General features: G+C 34.6%; 1 protein-coding gene across 1 annotated transcript in view; it reads right to left on the bottom strand.

Moving 5' to 3' along the window:
- Window positions 1-2,282: 2,282 nt before the first annotated feature.
- Window positions 2,283-17,034, bottom strand: part of LOC148941902 (uncharacterized) — a 76,092-nt gene continuing 61,340 nt past the window's right edge. Inside the window, exon 4 of the mRNA XM_089102877.1 lies at window positions 2,283-3,497. Coding sequence (XP_088959003.1) covers window positions 2,284-3,497 — 1,214 coding nt within the window. The 3' untranslated portion in view covers window position 2,283. The remainder of the gene's footprint in view (window positions 3,498-17,034) is intronic.

The following is a 17,034-nucleotide window of genomic DNA, read 5'->3' as shown; positions in this document are numbered from 1 at the left end:
AATCTTCTGTTTTAGCCTGCAATATTCTGCAGGCTAATGACAGTCTGGATTAGATATTTCGTTAAAAATAAAAAAACATTAAGGCTTTAGGGCCAATACGTTTTTGTCATAGCTTAAAATTGTCTATGTCGCATTTGTGATTTCTGTTTGGTTTCTCTTCAATTTAGGCTTTATTTTACACTCATAATAAATTCCATTCGTTTTTGTTTTAAATATAATACAATGAATTTTATAAACATTTAAGTTTTGAGCTCACTCTCTAAATTTCCTGAAAACATTGTTTAATCGAATCCGCCAACAAGAGTCAAAACATGAATTCTAATATTATTTTGGAAACAGTTCGTACATAATAAAGGAAAGTCTACAATTTTACACACAGTTCAACCTTCTATAAGCATTTTTATATTTTGAAGTTTTTTAAATGATTTAGGCACCTTAAACGTATATAGTAAATCATAGAGTTTACCGTAAAGACACACACAACATAAAAAATATATGTAGCGTATGAGGCTCGTTTGTGAATGTTTTTTAAATATGTAGGTCTTTTGTGAGGATGAATGAATGTTTCTGAATAAAAATAAGGTGCGTTATATCTCTTAAGGTGCACTAAGCCTAAAAGTGTGCACATCAAACGCAGTAAACATCATCACCAGCAATGTTAACATTGTCACTGTCGTGCTGATAGGCATTAAATGACATTTTAGCATTTCTGACACAACAAAGAAATATATGTAGGGTATGAAGCTCTTTTGTGAATGTTTTTGAAATATGCAGCTCTTTTGCGAGGATGAATGAATGTTTTGGAATAAATAGATTGTGCATTATATCCCTAAAGGTGCACTAAGACTAAAAGCCTGCTCATTAAACTCAATAAACATTATTATTAGCAATGTTAATATTGACACAGTCGAGCTGAAAGGCCATATTTTTTTTATTAATTTTTTTTTTGAGTTAATTAGGGTTTATTCATAAACCAAAAAATAACAAAATCCAGACGCTAAGCTTGTACAGGAGATCACTACCCCAACTAGGCATAAAAAAAAAAAAAAAGAACTATCATATAAAAATCACTAATAAGCGACTATACCACCCCTACATAACAACTACCCTCAATAACAACTCATTAATTCTCAACATTCAACATGTTTGACCTTGTCCTTCTCTATTCATTAACCAAACACAAAAATAAAAATTTAACAAATTAAAGGCAAAAGAGACCAGAGAACTGACTCATATATGATATTTCAGCATTTCTGGCACAACTGCAAGAAAATAAAACAGTTTGCTTAGCTGTTCTCCGGTGGAAGTTCAACAGATCGATGTAAGCTAAGACGATCAGCGTAGCTGGAAATACATTGTCCTTCTGATACTCCCTTTAAGAAAAGCTTAGAAACAAAGCTTATGCCAGACAGTGCATAACCCCTTCTATTAAGTTATTAGAATACTTCAGTTAAATTATTCAATGTCGTCGATTTTTACTAGTAGTGCCCGTAACTTAAGAAACAATAAGAAAGCAAATAAATTCTTTCAACCCAATAACTTAATATAGTTTAAAATTGATATTCATAGTTGTTTGACACCAGGGCTTTAGAAGTAACTAATCTTTTGGCACATCTTTATATATTGCTTCTAGCGTATTTTTTTTCAATATAAGCTGGAAGAAATAAGCTTCTTAACCTAAAAAAAACTGCAAGAGAAAAGGAAAGCGGGGAAATTGAGAGAAGAGAGAAGAAAAAGAGAGAAGAAAATTACAAGAGAGAAGGAAGCGGCTAAAGAGCCGCTTTCCACACACTATATAGATTGCAAACAGATTAGGTATTGATGGTGAATATGTAAAATGGTAGTAAGAGGGATATTACCGTATTCTGATGCACAGCTGTTGAATTTGGATGAGGAGAGAAAGCTGGGTGTTTTGGAGCTGATGAAGGCAATGGGTCACGTGAGACAGGAGCTTCAGTATCAGAAGTAAAAGACATGCGAACTCCACGAGAATCAAAATCTGCGACATTATATGCGTCTGAATTTGGATGAGGAGAGATATCTGGGTGTTTCGGAGCTGATGAAGGCAATGGGTCACGTGAGACAGGAGCTTCAGTATCAGAAGTAAAAGAGATGCGGACTCCACGAGAATCAAAATCTGCGATATTATCTGCGTCTGAATTTGGATGAGGAGAGAAAGCTGAGTGTTTCGGAGCTGATGAAGGCAATGGGTCACGTGAGACAGGAGCTTCAGTATCAGAAGTAAAAGAGATGCGGACTCCAGGAGGATCAAAATCTGCGATATTATCTGCATCGAAAGGAAAACATACCTGAATCAAAAAATGCCCTTTGACATAATTGCATTTGTAAAATCTTTTCTACTACCGTAGGTACACAACTTGCTAAGCTTGTTTTATTGAACCCAAAAAATCTTTCTGGGACTCCGTCCTTAAGTTTAGTCTTTTCTTTACCACAAATCTCTTTGCTGTACTCTCTGAGCCACTGAGCTACGTTGTGCCATTCTTCTCGAAGTGGCCCAAATATTCCAACATCAGCAGGCTGTAGTATATGAGAGGCATGTGGGAATAGTGCTATAACTACTATATTGTTTGCAGCACAAAGAGAGGACAACTTATAGGAATAGAGACAGGGAAATCCACTTATGGCTAAGACTACTTTGCTAGAGTTTATTTGTTTCATACATAGCCAGGGTAGGAACGAATTTTCAATATAATTTAGCAAAATATGTTTGGTCAACCACCCAGATTTAGATGATCGCCAGACAAAATTTGTAGGAAATTTGTAGGAAAATACAGTTGAGTTAATTTCCTTTCCCTTGAAGATTACCAAAGGAGGAGGATATTCACCTGCTGCATTGAAACAGATACTTAATACAAATGCATCTTCCTCCTTGAAATACTGTTGAACATCACAATGCTCCCTTACAGACATTTTCATAGGGGGTTTATACTCCAGCATTGTTTCACTAAGACTAAACCAGATATGAGGATTATTCATTTCCTCCGTCGTAAGCACTTTCGTTATTCGTGACTTTTGGTAATGATGCCATTTTCTCAAATTTTCTTTAGAAACTTGATCACTGCAGCTAACTAATAAACTTTCTTTTTTAACTTGAGGGTGACGACGAAGGAACCCAGAAACCCAGCTTGATGATCCTAACCAAGATGGGCACCTATTACCAATTGCTTTTGCAATTACACAAACTTCTTCTGCTAACGTCAATTTTGATACTGGAATGCCTTCTTGTTGAGTAAGAATAATCCATTCCGCTAATCTCTTTTCTACTTCTTCTTTAAATCTGATTCGTCGGTCGCTTGATTCTCTGTTATAAAATGTTTTTGACACAACGTGCTTCCTTGCTGCTGCAGTTTTTCTAGATCCGACAAAAGCTTCTTTTCTGGCAGCTTGATCCTCAGCAGATGAGTACAACATCGGAAAATTCATATTTTGAGTAATTTTTTTGTGAGTTACGTTCGAACTTGCAACAGTAGAGGTTCCTAAAAGAAACAAAAAAATGCTTAAAACGATGTACAACTAAGGTTTGAATTGCATATTGAACTGAATATTAAAATTTTATACTGAATCCTGAATTAAGTAGCCTACTGAAAAATTAATATATTTCCAGCACAATACCTACCCGTAAAATACTGGCAAGTAGTAACATTTACATCATTTGCTCCAGGACCCGTGGAGTTTCTGCAATCATCAGAGGCATATTTATTGGACCTTTCGACTATTCTCAACAAAAAGGCTATAATCAAAGTTTCATGAGGTGCTACGGAGGGCCAAGCATTGAAAATGGCACGAGAGAAGGTGGGTGCCCTTAAAGTGCTTTTGACCTTAAAAAAGGGCGCTGGAGATTTACAATTCCTAATCGAATTAGACCATCAAAAATTCCAAAGGGGCCAAGCCTTCAAAATGGTACGAGAGAAAGTGGGTGACCTTAAAGTACTTTTGACCTTAAGAATGGATACTAGAATATTCCATTTCCAATCGACTTAGCCCCTCCAAAACTTCAACTACCACCCTTTCTATTGAAATTGGTCGGGTGATAGGAATAAACAAATCAATGATAAGAATAAACAATATATATATATATATATATATATATATATATATATATATATATATATATATATATATATATATATATATATATATATATATATATATATATATATATATATATATATATATATATATATATATATATATGTATATACATATATATATATATATATATATATATATATATATACATATATATATATAGTACCATGAGCCGGGTGATTACACCGCCAGGCCCCAGCACGGCTACGCGGAAGGCTTGTATAAATTTATTTTCATTGTCGCTTGTGTTCTAACCGCAAACACTTCTTGATGGGCTGGCGTTACCATAGATTCAATACAACCACCCTGAGAAAAATTCAAATTCTCCCTTAAAGTTGTGACCTATTTAGTTCATTTTTGTGACCAGAAATGGTAATTTGCCAGTAAAAAAAAAAAAAAAAAAAAGAAAACCGATTACACACACACACATATATATATATATATATATATATATATATATATATATATATATATATATATATATATATATATACACATATATATATATATATATATATATATATATATATATATGTATGTAAGTATATAGTACCAGGAGCGTGTAAGTATATAGTACACCTACGCGGAAGGCTTGTACAAATTAATTTTAAATGACGCTTGTGTTCTAACCGCAAACTCTTCTTGATGTCCTTGCATTACCATAGGTTGGATACAACCACCCTGGAAAAATACAAATTATTTCTTAAAGCTGTAACCTTTTTAGATCGTTTTTGTGGCCAGAAATTTCAGCATACCAGTTTCAATAAAAAAAAAAACAAAAAAACTGTGAAGCCGATTTCAAAGCCGGACCTCAGCACCCAGCATGAACCGATTTCAAGGCTGGACCCGGGCAGGCTATGCGGCGGGCTTGTATATATTGATTGTCACTGTCGCTTGTCTTCTAACCTCATGTCTTCTTGATGAAATTATCTCTATAGTTGTGAAAAATGTCAGAAATGCCAGAAATGTCAATATACCAGTAAAAAAAAAAACAGCTTTTGTTTTTAACTCGTTTTATTCTTGTTACCGCTTATCTTCGAGCCGGATATGTCTTTGTTCTTCACTTTTGTTTTTGACTCGTTGTAATTGTCGCTGACACAGTATTCTAACAGTACATTTCTTTGTTCTTCATTTTCACGCTCCTCCTCCGCGTTTTAAGTTTCAAAGAACAAAAGTACGAAGAACAATAGGGAACTCTTTTTGCAAGACAGTGGAGCTAATTTGAATAAATATTTCGTCCCTATGTCCAAGGGCTGTCTTCAGCAAGACAAAAATAAATTAAGGAAAAATTACTCACAATAATATGCGACAAATAACGCCAAAAATTAAAAATTTTTCAAAAAAGTCTTAGCAACTTTACTTCAGTTACGTTCAACCAGGACTGATAAAAAGTAAGGTAAAACGGGGCGATTCAATGAGAAGGAAGGAAAATAACTTAAAAATACGTTCTTATTGCTAATCCAGCTTTTTTGGCAGCTAACCTCAAAGGCCTTTTTGTGACCGGTTCTCTGTTAATATCTATCGGTTTTTTAAAATAATATGTAAGATCATTTTAATTAAATTTGTGTATAGAGAATTTAGTGTATATTCTCCCAAGTCCCTATTTAAGGAAATATTATAATTAATCTTAATTCAGATTTCAATTGATTCTCGGACTACCTGCTTTATGCCTAGGTCATTGCTAATAAAGGCGTATTCATCAAAATGTATATTGTGCCCAAGATTTTCGAAAATATGGCTACCTAATTCAGGATCAAATGAAACAATAGAAATTCTGGAACTTAGAGTTCTGGCTATATAGCCCTTTTGCTGTTGTACGTGCTTTTCTAAAGTCCAGGGTGTTCTACCTACATAATATTTGTCACAATCGCAGGGTATTTGATAGACCCCTCTTTGGCGAATAACTGGAGTTTTATCTTTACCAGAATTTAGAAAATCTATGATTTTAAAAATATTTGTGAATACTACATACAGATTATTTTTTGTACAAACTTTTTTAAGATTTGTAGTGATTTTTGGGATGTAGGGGAGGTAAATTATGTTTAAGGGCTTGTCAGAAATATCACATGGTAAACTATCATTAATTTTACGGGAATGTCTCTTCAGTCTACAACTAATTACACTATTAATAAATAAAATAGGATACCCATTTCCAAAAAGTATGCCCTTGATAAAGTTTAATTCTGCTGTTATGTGGGAATCAGAACAAATGTTTAGGGCCCGATCGACGAGGGATATTACGACTGCTCTTTTAACTTGTGTGGGGTGGTTTGATTTAAAATGCAAATATCTATTATTTTGTGTTGGTTTTCTATAAATAGTAAAATTGAGTTTATCGAACCTATGAATAATTAAAACATCTAGGAAAGGAATTTTATTTATGATTTCGATTTCTAAAGTAAACTGCGAATTTATATTGTATGTATTAAGGGGATGTAAGAAACCCTTAAGCTCATTTCTCCCATAGTTCAAGAGTGGAATTACATCATTCATGTAACATCCCCAAAAGACGTGTTTTAAAAAATACGACTCTAATGCCCAATTTTCAAAATGCTCCACATAAATATTTGCATGTAACCCGGAGAGGGGCGCGCTCATCGCTAAACCATTAATTTACTGGAAAAAAGAATTACGGAATTGGAAATGCATTGAGTACTTGTTACAGAGTTTAACCAAGGTCATTAAGACATCACAATCTATTCCTGATGCTGAAGCTTCTATTAAGTGATATTTTTCTTTCATTTTATTTTCTAATAACTGTTCAGATACTGTGACATTAATATTTGTATACATTGAAACAATGTCAAAGCTACTTATAATTGTATTTTCTGAGATATTTACGTTTTTGAGTTTTTCAACCAAATCTACCGAATTACATATATATGATTTTTGAGAGTAAACCAAAGGTTTAAAGACTGTATATAACCATTTCCCAATATTGGATGTGGCTTTCGTACAAGCTACTATGGGCCTTAAAAGAATACCTTGCTTATCTAATTTTGGTAGACCATAAAACTTTGGGTAAAAGCTACCGCGGGGGAAAAATTTATTGTATAGCTGTGGAGTAATTTTACCATTTTGTTTTAAATTTTTTAGTTCATTTATAATTTTGTTTGCAAATTGATCAGTATGATCGTGGGTTGTAGTTCTATATGTTGTCTCGTCATTTAGATGAGAATAAATTTTTGTATCATAAACTGTCCTATCCATGACAACTAGAGAATTGCTTTTATCTGCTTTAGTTATAATAATGGATGAATCTTTACGGAGGTTAAATAGTATTTTTAAGTGATAAAAATTATCTGGTTTTTTATTGGCGGGAGAATTAATCTTTTTTGATTGTTGTAAAGGGTATCTATAAGACTAGCCCTAACTTCATCCGGGTTGGATATAGATAACTACAAATCTTAAAAAAGTTTGCACAAAAAATAATCTGTATGTAGTATTCACAAATAATTTTAGAATCATAAATTTTCTAAATTCTGGTAAAGATAAAACCCCAGTTACTCGCCAAAGAGGGGTCTATCAAATACCATGTGATTCTGGCAAATATTATGTAGGTAGAACAAACCAGAATTTAGAAAAGCGCATACAACAGCATAAAGATGATATAGTCAAAGCTCTAAATTCTAGTATTTCCGTTGTTTCATCTGATTCTGCATTAGGCAGCCATATTTTTGAAAATCCTAGGCACAATATACTTTTTGATGAATATGCCCTTATTAGCAATGACCTAGGCATAAAGCAGGTAGTCCGAGAATCAATTGAAATCAGACTTAAGATTAATAATAATATTTCCTTAAATAGGGACTTGGGGGAATATACACTAAATGCTCTATACACAAATTTAATTAAAATGATCTTACAAATTATTTTAAAAAACCGATAGATATTAACACAGAACCGGTCACAAAAAGACCTTAGAGGTTAGCTGCCAAAAAAGCTGGATTAGCAATAAGAACGTGCTTTTAAATTATTTTTCTTTCATCTCATTTAATCGCCTTGTTTTAACTTACTTTTTATCAGTTCTGGTTGAACTTCGCTGAAGTAATGATGCTAGGACTGCTTTGAAAAAATTTTAATTTTAGGTTTTATTTGTCGCATGTTGTCGCCAGTCTTTTATCTTTTATATATTTTTGTTTTGCTGATGACGGCCCTTGGACATAGGACTGAAAAATTCATTCAAATTATCTTCACTGTCTTGCAACAAAATTTCCCTATTGTTATTCGTGCTTTTGTTGTTTGTTATGGAAAGGCAGTGTGGTCTCCGTCGCTATTTTCGTTTTAAGTTTCAACTTCAAAAAGGGCTCATTCGACTGGAAATTTAAATGGCTACTACTACTACTACTAATAAAACTCACCGCAGCACCAAGCCGCCTGAGGCCAACACAGCTACGCACGCTCTTCCTCCATCCCAATCTATTCAAAACCTCACTTTTTACACGTTCCCACGAAGTTCTCATTTCCTTTAAATCTTTCTTTATAACGTCTTCCCATCCCAGATGAGGACGACCTGCTTTCCGTTTAGACCTAGACCGTTGGCCGAAAAGAACAATTATCGGCAATCTGTCATCCTTCATCCGCACAACGTGCCCTAGCCATATCAACCTTTCTTTCATTATAGCCCAAGAGAGCGGTATTGAAACAATTTTTCGTACAGCTTTTTGTTTGAAATTAATTTAAAAAAAAATCTTTTTCCACAAAATCAGTTTTTCAAAGAAAAGTAAAGAACTCCATTAAACAAAAAATGAGCAAAATAAAAGAATCTACCAAGCGTGAAACTACCACAAATCAGAATCGATAAATAAATGAAACCCAAAACGAACAGAAATTACAATAAATAACCAAGTCAAACTCAAAAATAGCAGAAATTAATATACGTTGGGCTCAAAAACCCTATGCCTTCCCAAGGCCAGAACAAAAGTTGCACTTTACTGAAAAAAATATAAATGTTTTACTTTTATAACTTTAATAAATAAAATAATATTAACATTTTGATCACTAAATATCAATATATGTATATCAAACTGACAATGCACAATCACTTGTATTTTTTCAGTAAAGTTGAAGTTGAAATGTCATTCTCAAAGACCTAATTTCCAGAACTTTCTACTACGTTGAACAAAATGGCTATCTGAAACTTTTGATTGGATGTGTTTGGAGGAATGGAGGGGGGTTAGTTACCCTCCAATCACTTTTGACTATTAAAAAGGGCACTAACCCTCTCAATTTCTAATTGGATCAGCCCCTTTTGAAGTTTTACGACAACTCTATCTATAAAAACCTTATATGCTCCCAGGGAATAACATACAACCTTTGCCCTTGGGACTCTAGGGTGTTTGTCATTCTCAAATCCATAATTTCCAGAGCTTTCAACTACGTTGAACAAAATGGCTATCCCTAAACCTTGATTGAATGATTTTGGGGAAATGGTGGGCGTGAGAGGGGGGTTAATTACTCTCCGCTCCCTTTCGACTATTAAAAAGGAAATTTCAATTTCCAATCAAATGAGCCCTTTTTGAAATTTCTACAACAACTTTCTATAAAAACCTTATATGCCCCCAGGGCATAACTTACAACCCTTGCACTGAGGGCTCTGATGGGGTTGTCATCCTTAAAGACCTAATTTCCAAAACTTTCAACTACGTTGAACAAAATGGATATCTCAAAATTTTGATTGGATGTGTTTGGGAAAATGGTGGGCGTAAGAGGGGCGTTAGTCGCTCTCAAATCACTTTCGACTATTAAAAAAAGCACTAGCCCTTTCAATTTTCAATTGAATGAGCCCCTTTGAGGTTTCTACGACAACACTTTCAATAAAAACCTTATATGCCCCCAGGCATAACTTAGAACCCTTGCCCTGCGGGCTGTGGGGGGGGGGAGGTGTTGTCATCCTAAAAGACCCAATTTCCAAAATTTTCAACTACGTTGAATAGAATGGCTATCTAAAAATTTTGATTGGATGTGCTTGGGGAAAAGATGCGCGTGAGAGGGGGGTTAGTTGCCCTCAAATCATTTTCGACAAATAAAAAGGGAACTAGCCCTTTGAATTTCCAATCGAATGAGCCCTTTTTCAAGTTTCTACGACAAAGATTAAAAAAAAAACCTTATATGCCCCCCAGGGCATAAATTATAACCCTTGCCCTGAAAACTGTGGGGGGGGAGTGTCCTGCTCAAAGGTATAATTTCCTGAATTTTGAACTGCGTGGAATAAAATGGCTATTTCAAAATTTTTATTGGATGAGTTTGGGAAAATGATGGGCGTGGGTGGGGTGTTAGTTGCCTTCCAATAACCTTCGAATGTTAAAAAGTGCACTAGCCATTTCAACTTTCAATCGAATGAGCCCTTTTTTGAAGTTTCTACGACAATGCGTCCTATAAAAACCTTATATGCCCCCAGAGCATAACTTACAACCCTTGCCCTGAGGGCTTTGGGGGTTCATCCTCAAAGACCTAATTTCCAGAACTTAAAACTACGTTGAATAAAATAACTATCTCAAAATTTTGATTGGATGTGTTTGGGGAAAAGATGGGCGTGAGAGAGGGGTTAGTTGCCCTCCAATCACTTTCGACAATTAACAAGGGCACTAGCCCTTTGAATTTCCAATCGAATGAGCCTTTTTTGAAGTTTCTACGACAACGTTTTCTATAAAAAAAGAAACCTTATTTGCTCCCAGGGCATCACTTACAGCCCTTGCCTGAGGGCTGTGGGGGAGTGTTCTCCTCAAAAACCTAATTTCTATCTGGCATTACCTACACTGAAAAAAATAGCTGTCTCAAATTTTGATTGGATGTGTTTCGAGAAATGGCGGGCGTGGAAGGGGTATTAGTCGCCTTCTAATCAATTTCGACTATTAAAAAGGGTGCAAGCCACTCTAATTTATAATTGAATGAACCCTTTTCGAAGTTTCTTCGACAACTTCTTAGATACGAAGTGCCCTGCTCTAAAGGAACAAATTAATAAATAATAAATTGTGCCAAAATCGTTCTTATATGCCCCCAGGGAAAAACTTAAAACCTTTGCCTTGAGGGTTGTGGGGGAGTGTCCTCCTCAAAAACATATTTTCTATTTGGAAATCAACTACGCTGAACATAATAGCCATCTCAAAATTCTGTTTGGATGTGTTTGGGGGAATGATGGTCGTGGGGGGGTCTAGTTGCCCTCCAATCACTTTCGACTATTAAAAAAAGCACTAGCCCTTTCAATTTTAAATTAAATGAGCCCTTTTGAAGTCTGTACGACAATAATTTCTATAAGAACCAAATATGCTCCCGGGGTATAACTTAGAACCATTGCCCTAAGGGCGGTGGGGTGGGGGGGGGGTGTTGTCATCCTCAAAGACCTAATTTCCAGAACTTTCAACTACGTTGAATAAAATGGCTATCTAAAAATTTTGATTGGATGTGCTTGGGGAAAAGATGCGCGTGAGAGGGGGGTTAGTTGCCCTCAAATCATTTTCGCCAAATAAAAAGGGCAGTAGTCCTTTGAATTTCCAATCGAAAGAGCTCTTTTTCAAGTTTCTACGACAAAGATTAAAAAAAAACCTTATATGCCCCCCAGGGCATAACTTATAACCATTGCCCTGAAAACTGTGGGGGGGAGTGTCCTGCTCAAAGGTATAATTTCCTGAAGTTTGAACTGCGTGGAGTAAAATGGCTATCTCAATATCTTTATTGGATGTGTTTTGGAAAATGGTGGGCGTGGGTGGGGTGTTAGTTGCCTTCCAATCACTTTGACTATTAAAAAGGGCACTAGCCATTTCAATTTCCAATCAAATAAGCCCTTTTTGAAGTTTCTACGACAATGCGTTCAATAAAAACCTTATATGCCCAAAGAGCATAACTTACAACCTTTGCCCTGAGGGCTGTGGAGGGGTTGTCATCCTCAAAGACCTAATTTCCAGAACTTGAAACTACGTTGAATAAAATAACTATGTCAAAATTTTGATTAGATGTGTATGGGGGAAAGATGGGCGTGAGAGAGGGCTTAGTTTCCCTCCAATCACTTTCGACTATTAAAAAGACCACTAACCCATTGAATTCCCAATTGAATGAGTTGAAGTTTTTACGACAACGTCTTCTATAAAAAAAGGAACCTTATATGCCCCCAGGGCATAACTTACAACCCTTGCCTGAGGGCTGTGGGGGAGTGTTCTCCTCAAAAACCTAATTTCTATCTGGCATTACCTACACTGAAAAAAATAGCTGTCTCAAATTTTGATTGGATGTGTTTCGAGAAATGGCGGGCGTGGAAGGGGTATTAGTCGCCTTCTAATCAATTTCGACTATTAAAAAGGGCACAAGCCACTCCAATTTATAATTGAATGAACCCTTATACGAAGTGCCCTGCTCTAAAGGAACAAATTAATAAATAATAAATTGTGCCAAAATCGTTCTTATATGCCCCCAGGGAAAAACTTAAAACCCTTGCCTTGAGGGTTGTGGGGGAGTGTCCTCCTCAAAAGCATATTTTCTATTTAGAAATCAACTACGCTGAACATAATAGCCATCTCAAAATTCTGTTTGGATGTGTTTGGGGGAATGATGGTCGTGGGGGGGCCTAGTTGCCCTCCAATCACTTTCGACTATTAAAAAGAGCACCAGCCACTCCAATTTCCAATCAAATGAGCCCTTTTCAAAGTTTTTACGACAACACCTTCGATACGAAGTGCCCTGGTATGGAAACAAAAAATAAAAAACAACAAAAAATAAAAAAATAAATAAATAATACATTGTGCCAACATCGTTCTGCCAATGATACGGTCAGTCAGTCGTGTACCCAGAACAATCCTTAAGCAATTTCTCTGGAAAACACCTAGAAAATATTCATCCGCTTTTCGAAGCGCCCATGCTTCAGAGTCATATTTGACAACTATAGTAGAAATGCATCTATTGATCGTGACGGGAGTCCATATATGGGCATAGAGTCCCGTACGAACCACGTGGTTTATGGTTTTCTCAGTGAGAATGAAAAAACTGGAATTTTCTCACATTTAAGGATGATAACAGCAATTTATGTTCCTGTTTTAAGTCTGTTTGTTGTCAGTGAGAAAGGACATGCTTGACGTGAAAGCTATGAGATTGTTTGGCTAACTTGGCCTGAGAACTTGACTTACATAATCGCTAGGGGAAATTATTGATTCACGAAGGGGAAATTAAGAAACACTCTGGCTTCTTTAATCTTAGGTCTGAGGGATAAACGTTCTTTAGGTCAGAGAGAAAAATTAATATTCTATTTTTAAATAGGGCTTCATTGATCTTTAATGTCTGGAATTATAAATGACATCACTTGTTATCTTGGAATTATGCGAGAGTCTAAAGAGATAGAAATTCTATTTTTAAATACGGCTTCACGGAGCTTTAAGTCGGAGAGATAAATTGATATTCTAACGAAACCCTAATAGTTTAGCTAGGAAAATTTATGAGATGAAGAGATTAACGTAGGAAAGGGTTTCCTAGAAATTTGAAATGCGATAGCGCAGAGATGCCAAACAAAAGGAACACGCTGAAATTACGTTAAGGGATTATTTGGGCGAAACCGTTTTAGACAGGCTATGGAACTCCCCTCCTCCCCTCCCCTTCCCCATTTTTTAATATTTTTTTGTGCATTGAGACGCAGAACGACCCTTCCCCCGGCCCCTCCCCCCCCCAAAAAGGTCCCCCGACACCCCAAAGGCCTGATTTTTCAAACTTCATTTTGAATTTCTTTCGTTGAAATGCAAGAGTTGGAATATTTCAGTAGTGTTTGGTTGTGGTTTACCTTGTCACAGTTACATTTTCTGGATTTTTCAAAGTTCATTTGAATTTCTTTCTTTGAAATGCAAGAGTTGGAATATTTCAGTAGTGTTTGGTTGTGGTTTACCTTGTCACAGTTACATTTTCTTGATTTTTCATAGTTCATTTTGAATTTCTTTCGTTGAAATGCAAGAGTTGGACTATTTCAGTAGAGTTTGGTTGTGGTTTACATTGCCACAGTTACATTTTATTGATTTTTCAAAGTTCATTTTGAATTTCTTTCATTGAAAAGCAAGAGTTGGAATATTTCAATAGTGTTTGCTTATGGTTTACATTGTCACAGTTACATTTTGTTGATTTTTCAAGGTTATTTCTTAATTTCTTTGATGGAAATGCAAGAGTTGGAATAGTTCAGTTTTGTTTGGCTGGTGGTTACATTGTCACAGTTGCATTTTCTTTATTTTTCAACGTTCATTTGTAATTTATTTCGTTGAAATGCAAGAGTTGGAATATTTCAGTAGTGTTTGGTTGTGGTTTACCTTGTCACAGTTACATTTTCTTGATTTTTCAAAGTACATTCTGAATTTCTTTCGTTGAAGTACAAGAGTTGGAAAATTTCAGTAGTTTTGGTTATGTTTTACCTTGTCACAGTTACATTTTCTCGATTTTTCAAATTCATTTTGAATTACTATCATTGAAATGTAAGAGTTGGAATATTTCAGTAGTGTTTGGTTGTCGTTTACCATGTCACAGTTACATTTTCTTGATTTTTAAAACTTCATTTTGTAATTCTTTCGTTTAAATGCAAGAGTTGGAATATTTCAGTAGTGTTTGGTTGTGTTTTACCTTGTCACAGTTACATTTTCTTGATTTTTCAAAGTTCATTTTGAATTTTGTTTCGTTGAAATGCAAGAGTTGGAATATTTCAGTAGTGTTTGGTTGTGGTTTACCTTGTCACAGATACATTTTCTTGATTTTTCAAATTCATTTTGAATTTCTATCGTTGAAATACAAGAGTTGGAATATTTCAGTAGTGTTTGGTTGTGGTTTACCATGTCACGGTTACATTTTCTTGATTTTTCAAAGTTCATTTTGAATTTCTTTCGTTGAAATGCAAGAGTTGGAATATTCCAGTAGTGTTTGGTTGTGGTTTACCTTGTCACAGTTACAATTTCCTGATTTTTCAAAGTTTATTTTGAATTTCTTTCACTGAAATGCAAGAGTTGGAATATTTCAGTAGTGTTTGGTTGTGGTTTACCTTGTCACAGTTACATTTTCTTGATTTTTCAAAGCTCATTTTGAATTTCTTTCATTGAAATGCAAGAGTTGGAATATTTCAGCAGTGTTTGGTTGTGGTTCACCTTGTCACAGTTACATTTTCTTGATTTTTCAAAGTTCATTTTGAATTTCTATCGTTGAAATGCAAGAGTTGGAATATTTCAGTAGTGTTTGGTTGTGGTTTACCTTGTCACAGTTACATATTCTTGATTTTTCAAAGTTCATTTTGAATTTCTTTCGTTGAAATGCAAGAGTTGGAATATTTCAGTAGCGTTTGGTTGTGGTTTAACTTGTCACAGTTACATTTTCTTGATTTTTAAAAGTTCATTTTGAATTTCTTTCGTTGAAATGCAAGAGTTGGAATATTTCAGTAGTGTTTGGGTGTGGTTTACCTTGTCAAAGTTACATTTTCTTGATTTTTCAAAGTTCAATTTGAATTTCTTTCTTTGAAAAGAAAGAGTTGGAATATTTCAGTAGCGTTTGGTTGTGGTTTACCTTGTCACAGTTACATTTTCATGATTTTTCAAAGTTCATTTGTATTTATTTCGTTGAAATGCAAGAGTTGGAATATTTCAGTGGTGTCTCGTTATGGTTTACCTTGTCACAGTTACATTTTCTTGATTTTTCAAAGTTCATTTTGAATTTCTTTCATTGAAATGCAAGATTTGGATTATTTCAGAAGTGTCTGGTTATAGTTTACATTGTCACAGTCACATTTTCTTTATTTTTCAAAGTTCATTTTTAATTTCTTTCGTTGAAATGCAATAGTTGGAATATTTCAGTAGTGTTTAGTCGTGGTTCACATTGTCAAAGATACATATTCGTGATTTTTCAAAGTTCATTTTGAATTTCTGTCGTTGAACTGCAAGAGTTGGAATCTTTCAGTAGTGTTTGGTCGTGGTTTACCTTGTCACAGTTACATTTTCTTGATTTTTCAAAGCTCATTTTGAATTTCTTTCATTGAAATGCAAGAGTTGGAATATTTCAGTAGCGTTTGGTTATGGTTTACCTTGTCACAGTTACATTTTCTTGATTTTTAAAAGTTCATTTTGAATTTATTTCGTTGAAATTAAATAGTTTGAATATTTCAGTATTGTTTGTTTTTGGTTTAACTTTTCAACGTTACATTTTCTTGATTTTTAAAAGTTCATTTTGAATTTCTTTCGTTGAAATGCAAGAGTTGGAATATTTCAGTAGTGTTTGGTTGTGGTTTACCTTGTCAAAGATACATTTTCTTGATTTTTCAAAGTTCATTTTGAATGTCTTTCGTTTAAAAGCAAGAGTTGGTATATTTCAGTAGTGTTTACTTGTGGTTTACCTTGTCACAGTTACATTTTCTTGATTTTTCAAAGTTCATTTTGAATTTCTTTCGTTGAAATGCAAGAGTTGGAATATTTCAGTAATGTCTGGTTATGGTTTACCTTGTCACAGTTACATTCTCTTGTTTTTTCTAAGTTCATTTGGAATTTCTTTCGTTTAAATGCAATAGTTGTAATGTTTCAGTAGTGTATGGTCGTGGTTTACCTTGTAACAGTTACATTTTCGTGATTTTTCAAAGCTCATTTTGAATTTCTTTCGTTGAAAAGCAAGAGTTGGAATATTTCAGTAGTGTTTGCTTATGGTTTACCTTGTCACAGTTACATTTTCTTGATTTTTCAAGTTCATTTGAATTTCATTAGTTGAAATGCAAGAGTTGGAATAATTCAGTAGTGTTTGGTTGAGGTATACCTTGTCACACTTACATTTTCATGATTTTTCAAAGTTCATTTTGAATTTCTTTCGTTGAAATGCAAGAGTTGGACTGTTTCAGTAGTGTTTGGTTGTGGTTTACCTTGTCAGAGTTTCATTTTCTTGATTTTTCAAAGTTCGTTCTGAATTTCTTTCATTGAAATGCAAGAGTTGGTATATTTC

The sequence above is a fragment of the Artemia sp. Qi Xiang Cuo genome, chromosome 17, assembly GCF_049724085.1.
Source record: "Artemia sp. Qi Xiang Cuo chromosome 17, ASM4972408v1, whole genome shotgun sequence".
NCBI classification, from domain to species: Eukaryota; Metazoa; Arthropoda; class Branchiopoda; order Anostraca; family Artemiidae; genus Artemia; species Artemia sp. Qi Xiang Cuo.
The sequence above is the reverse complement of the archived record's forward strand: the minus strand, read 5'-3'. Positions and strand labels throughout refer to the sequence as shown.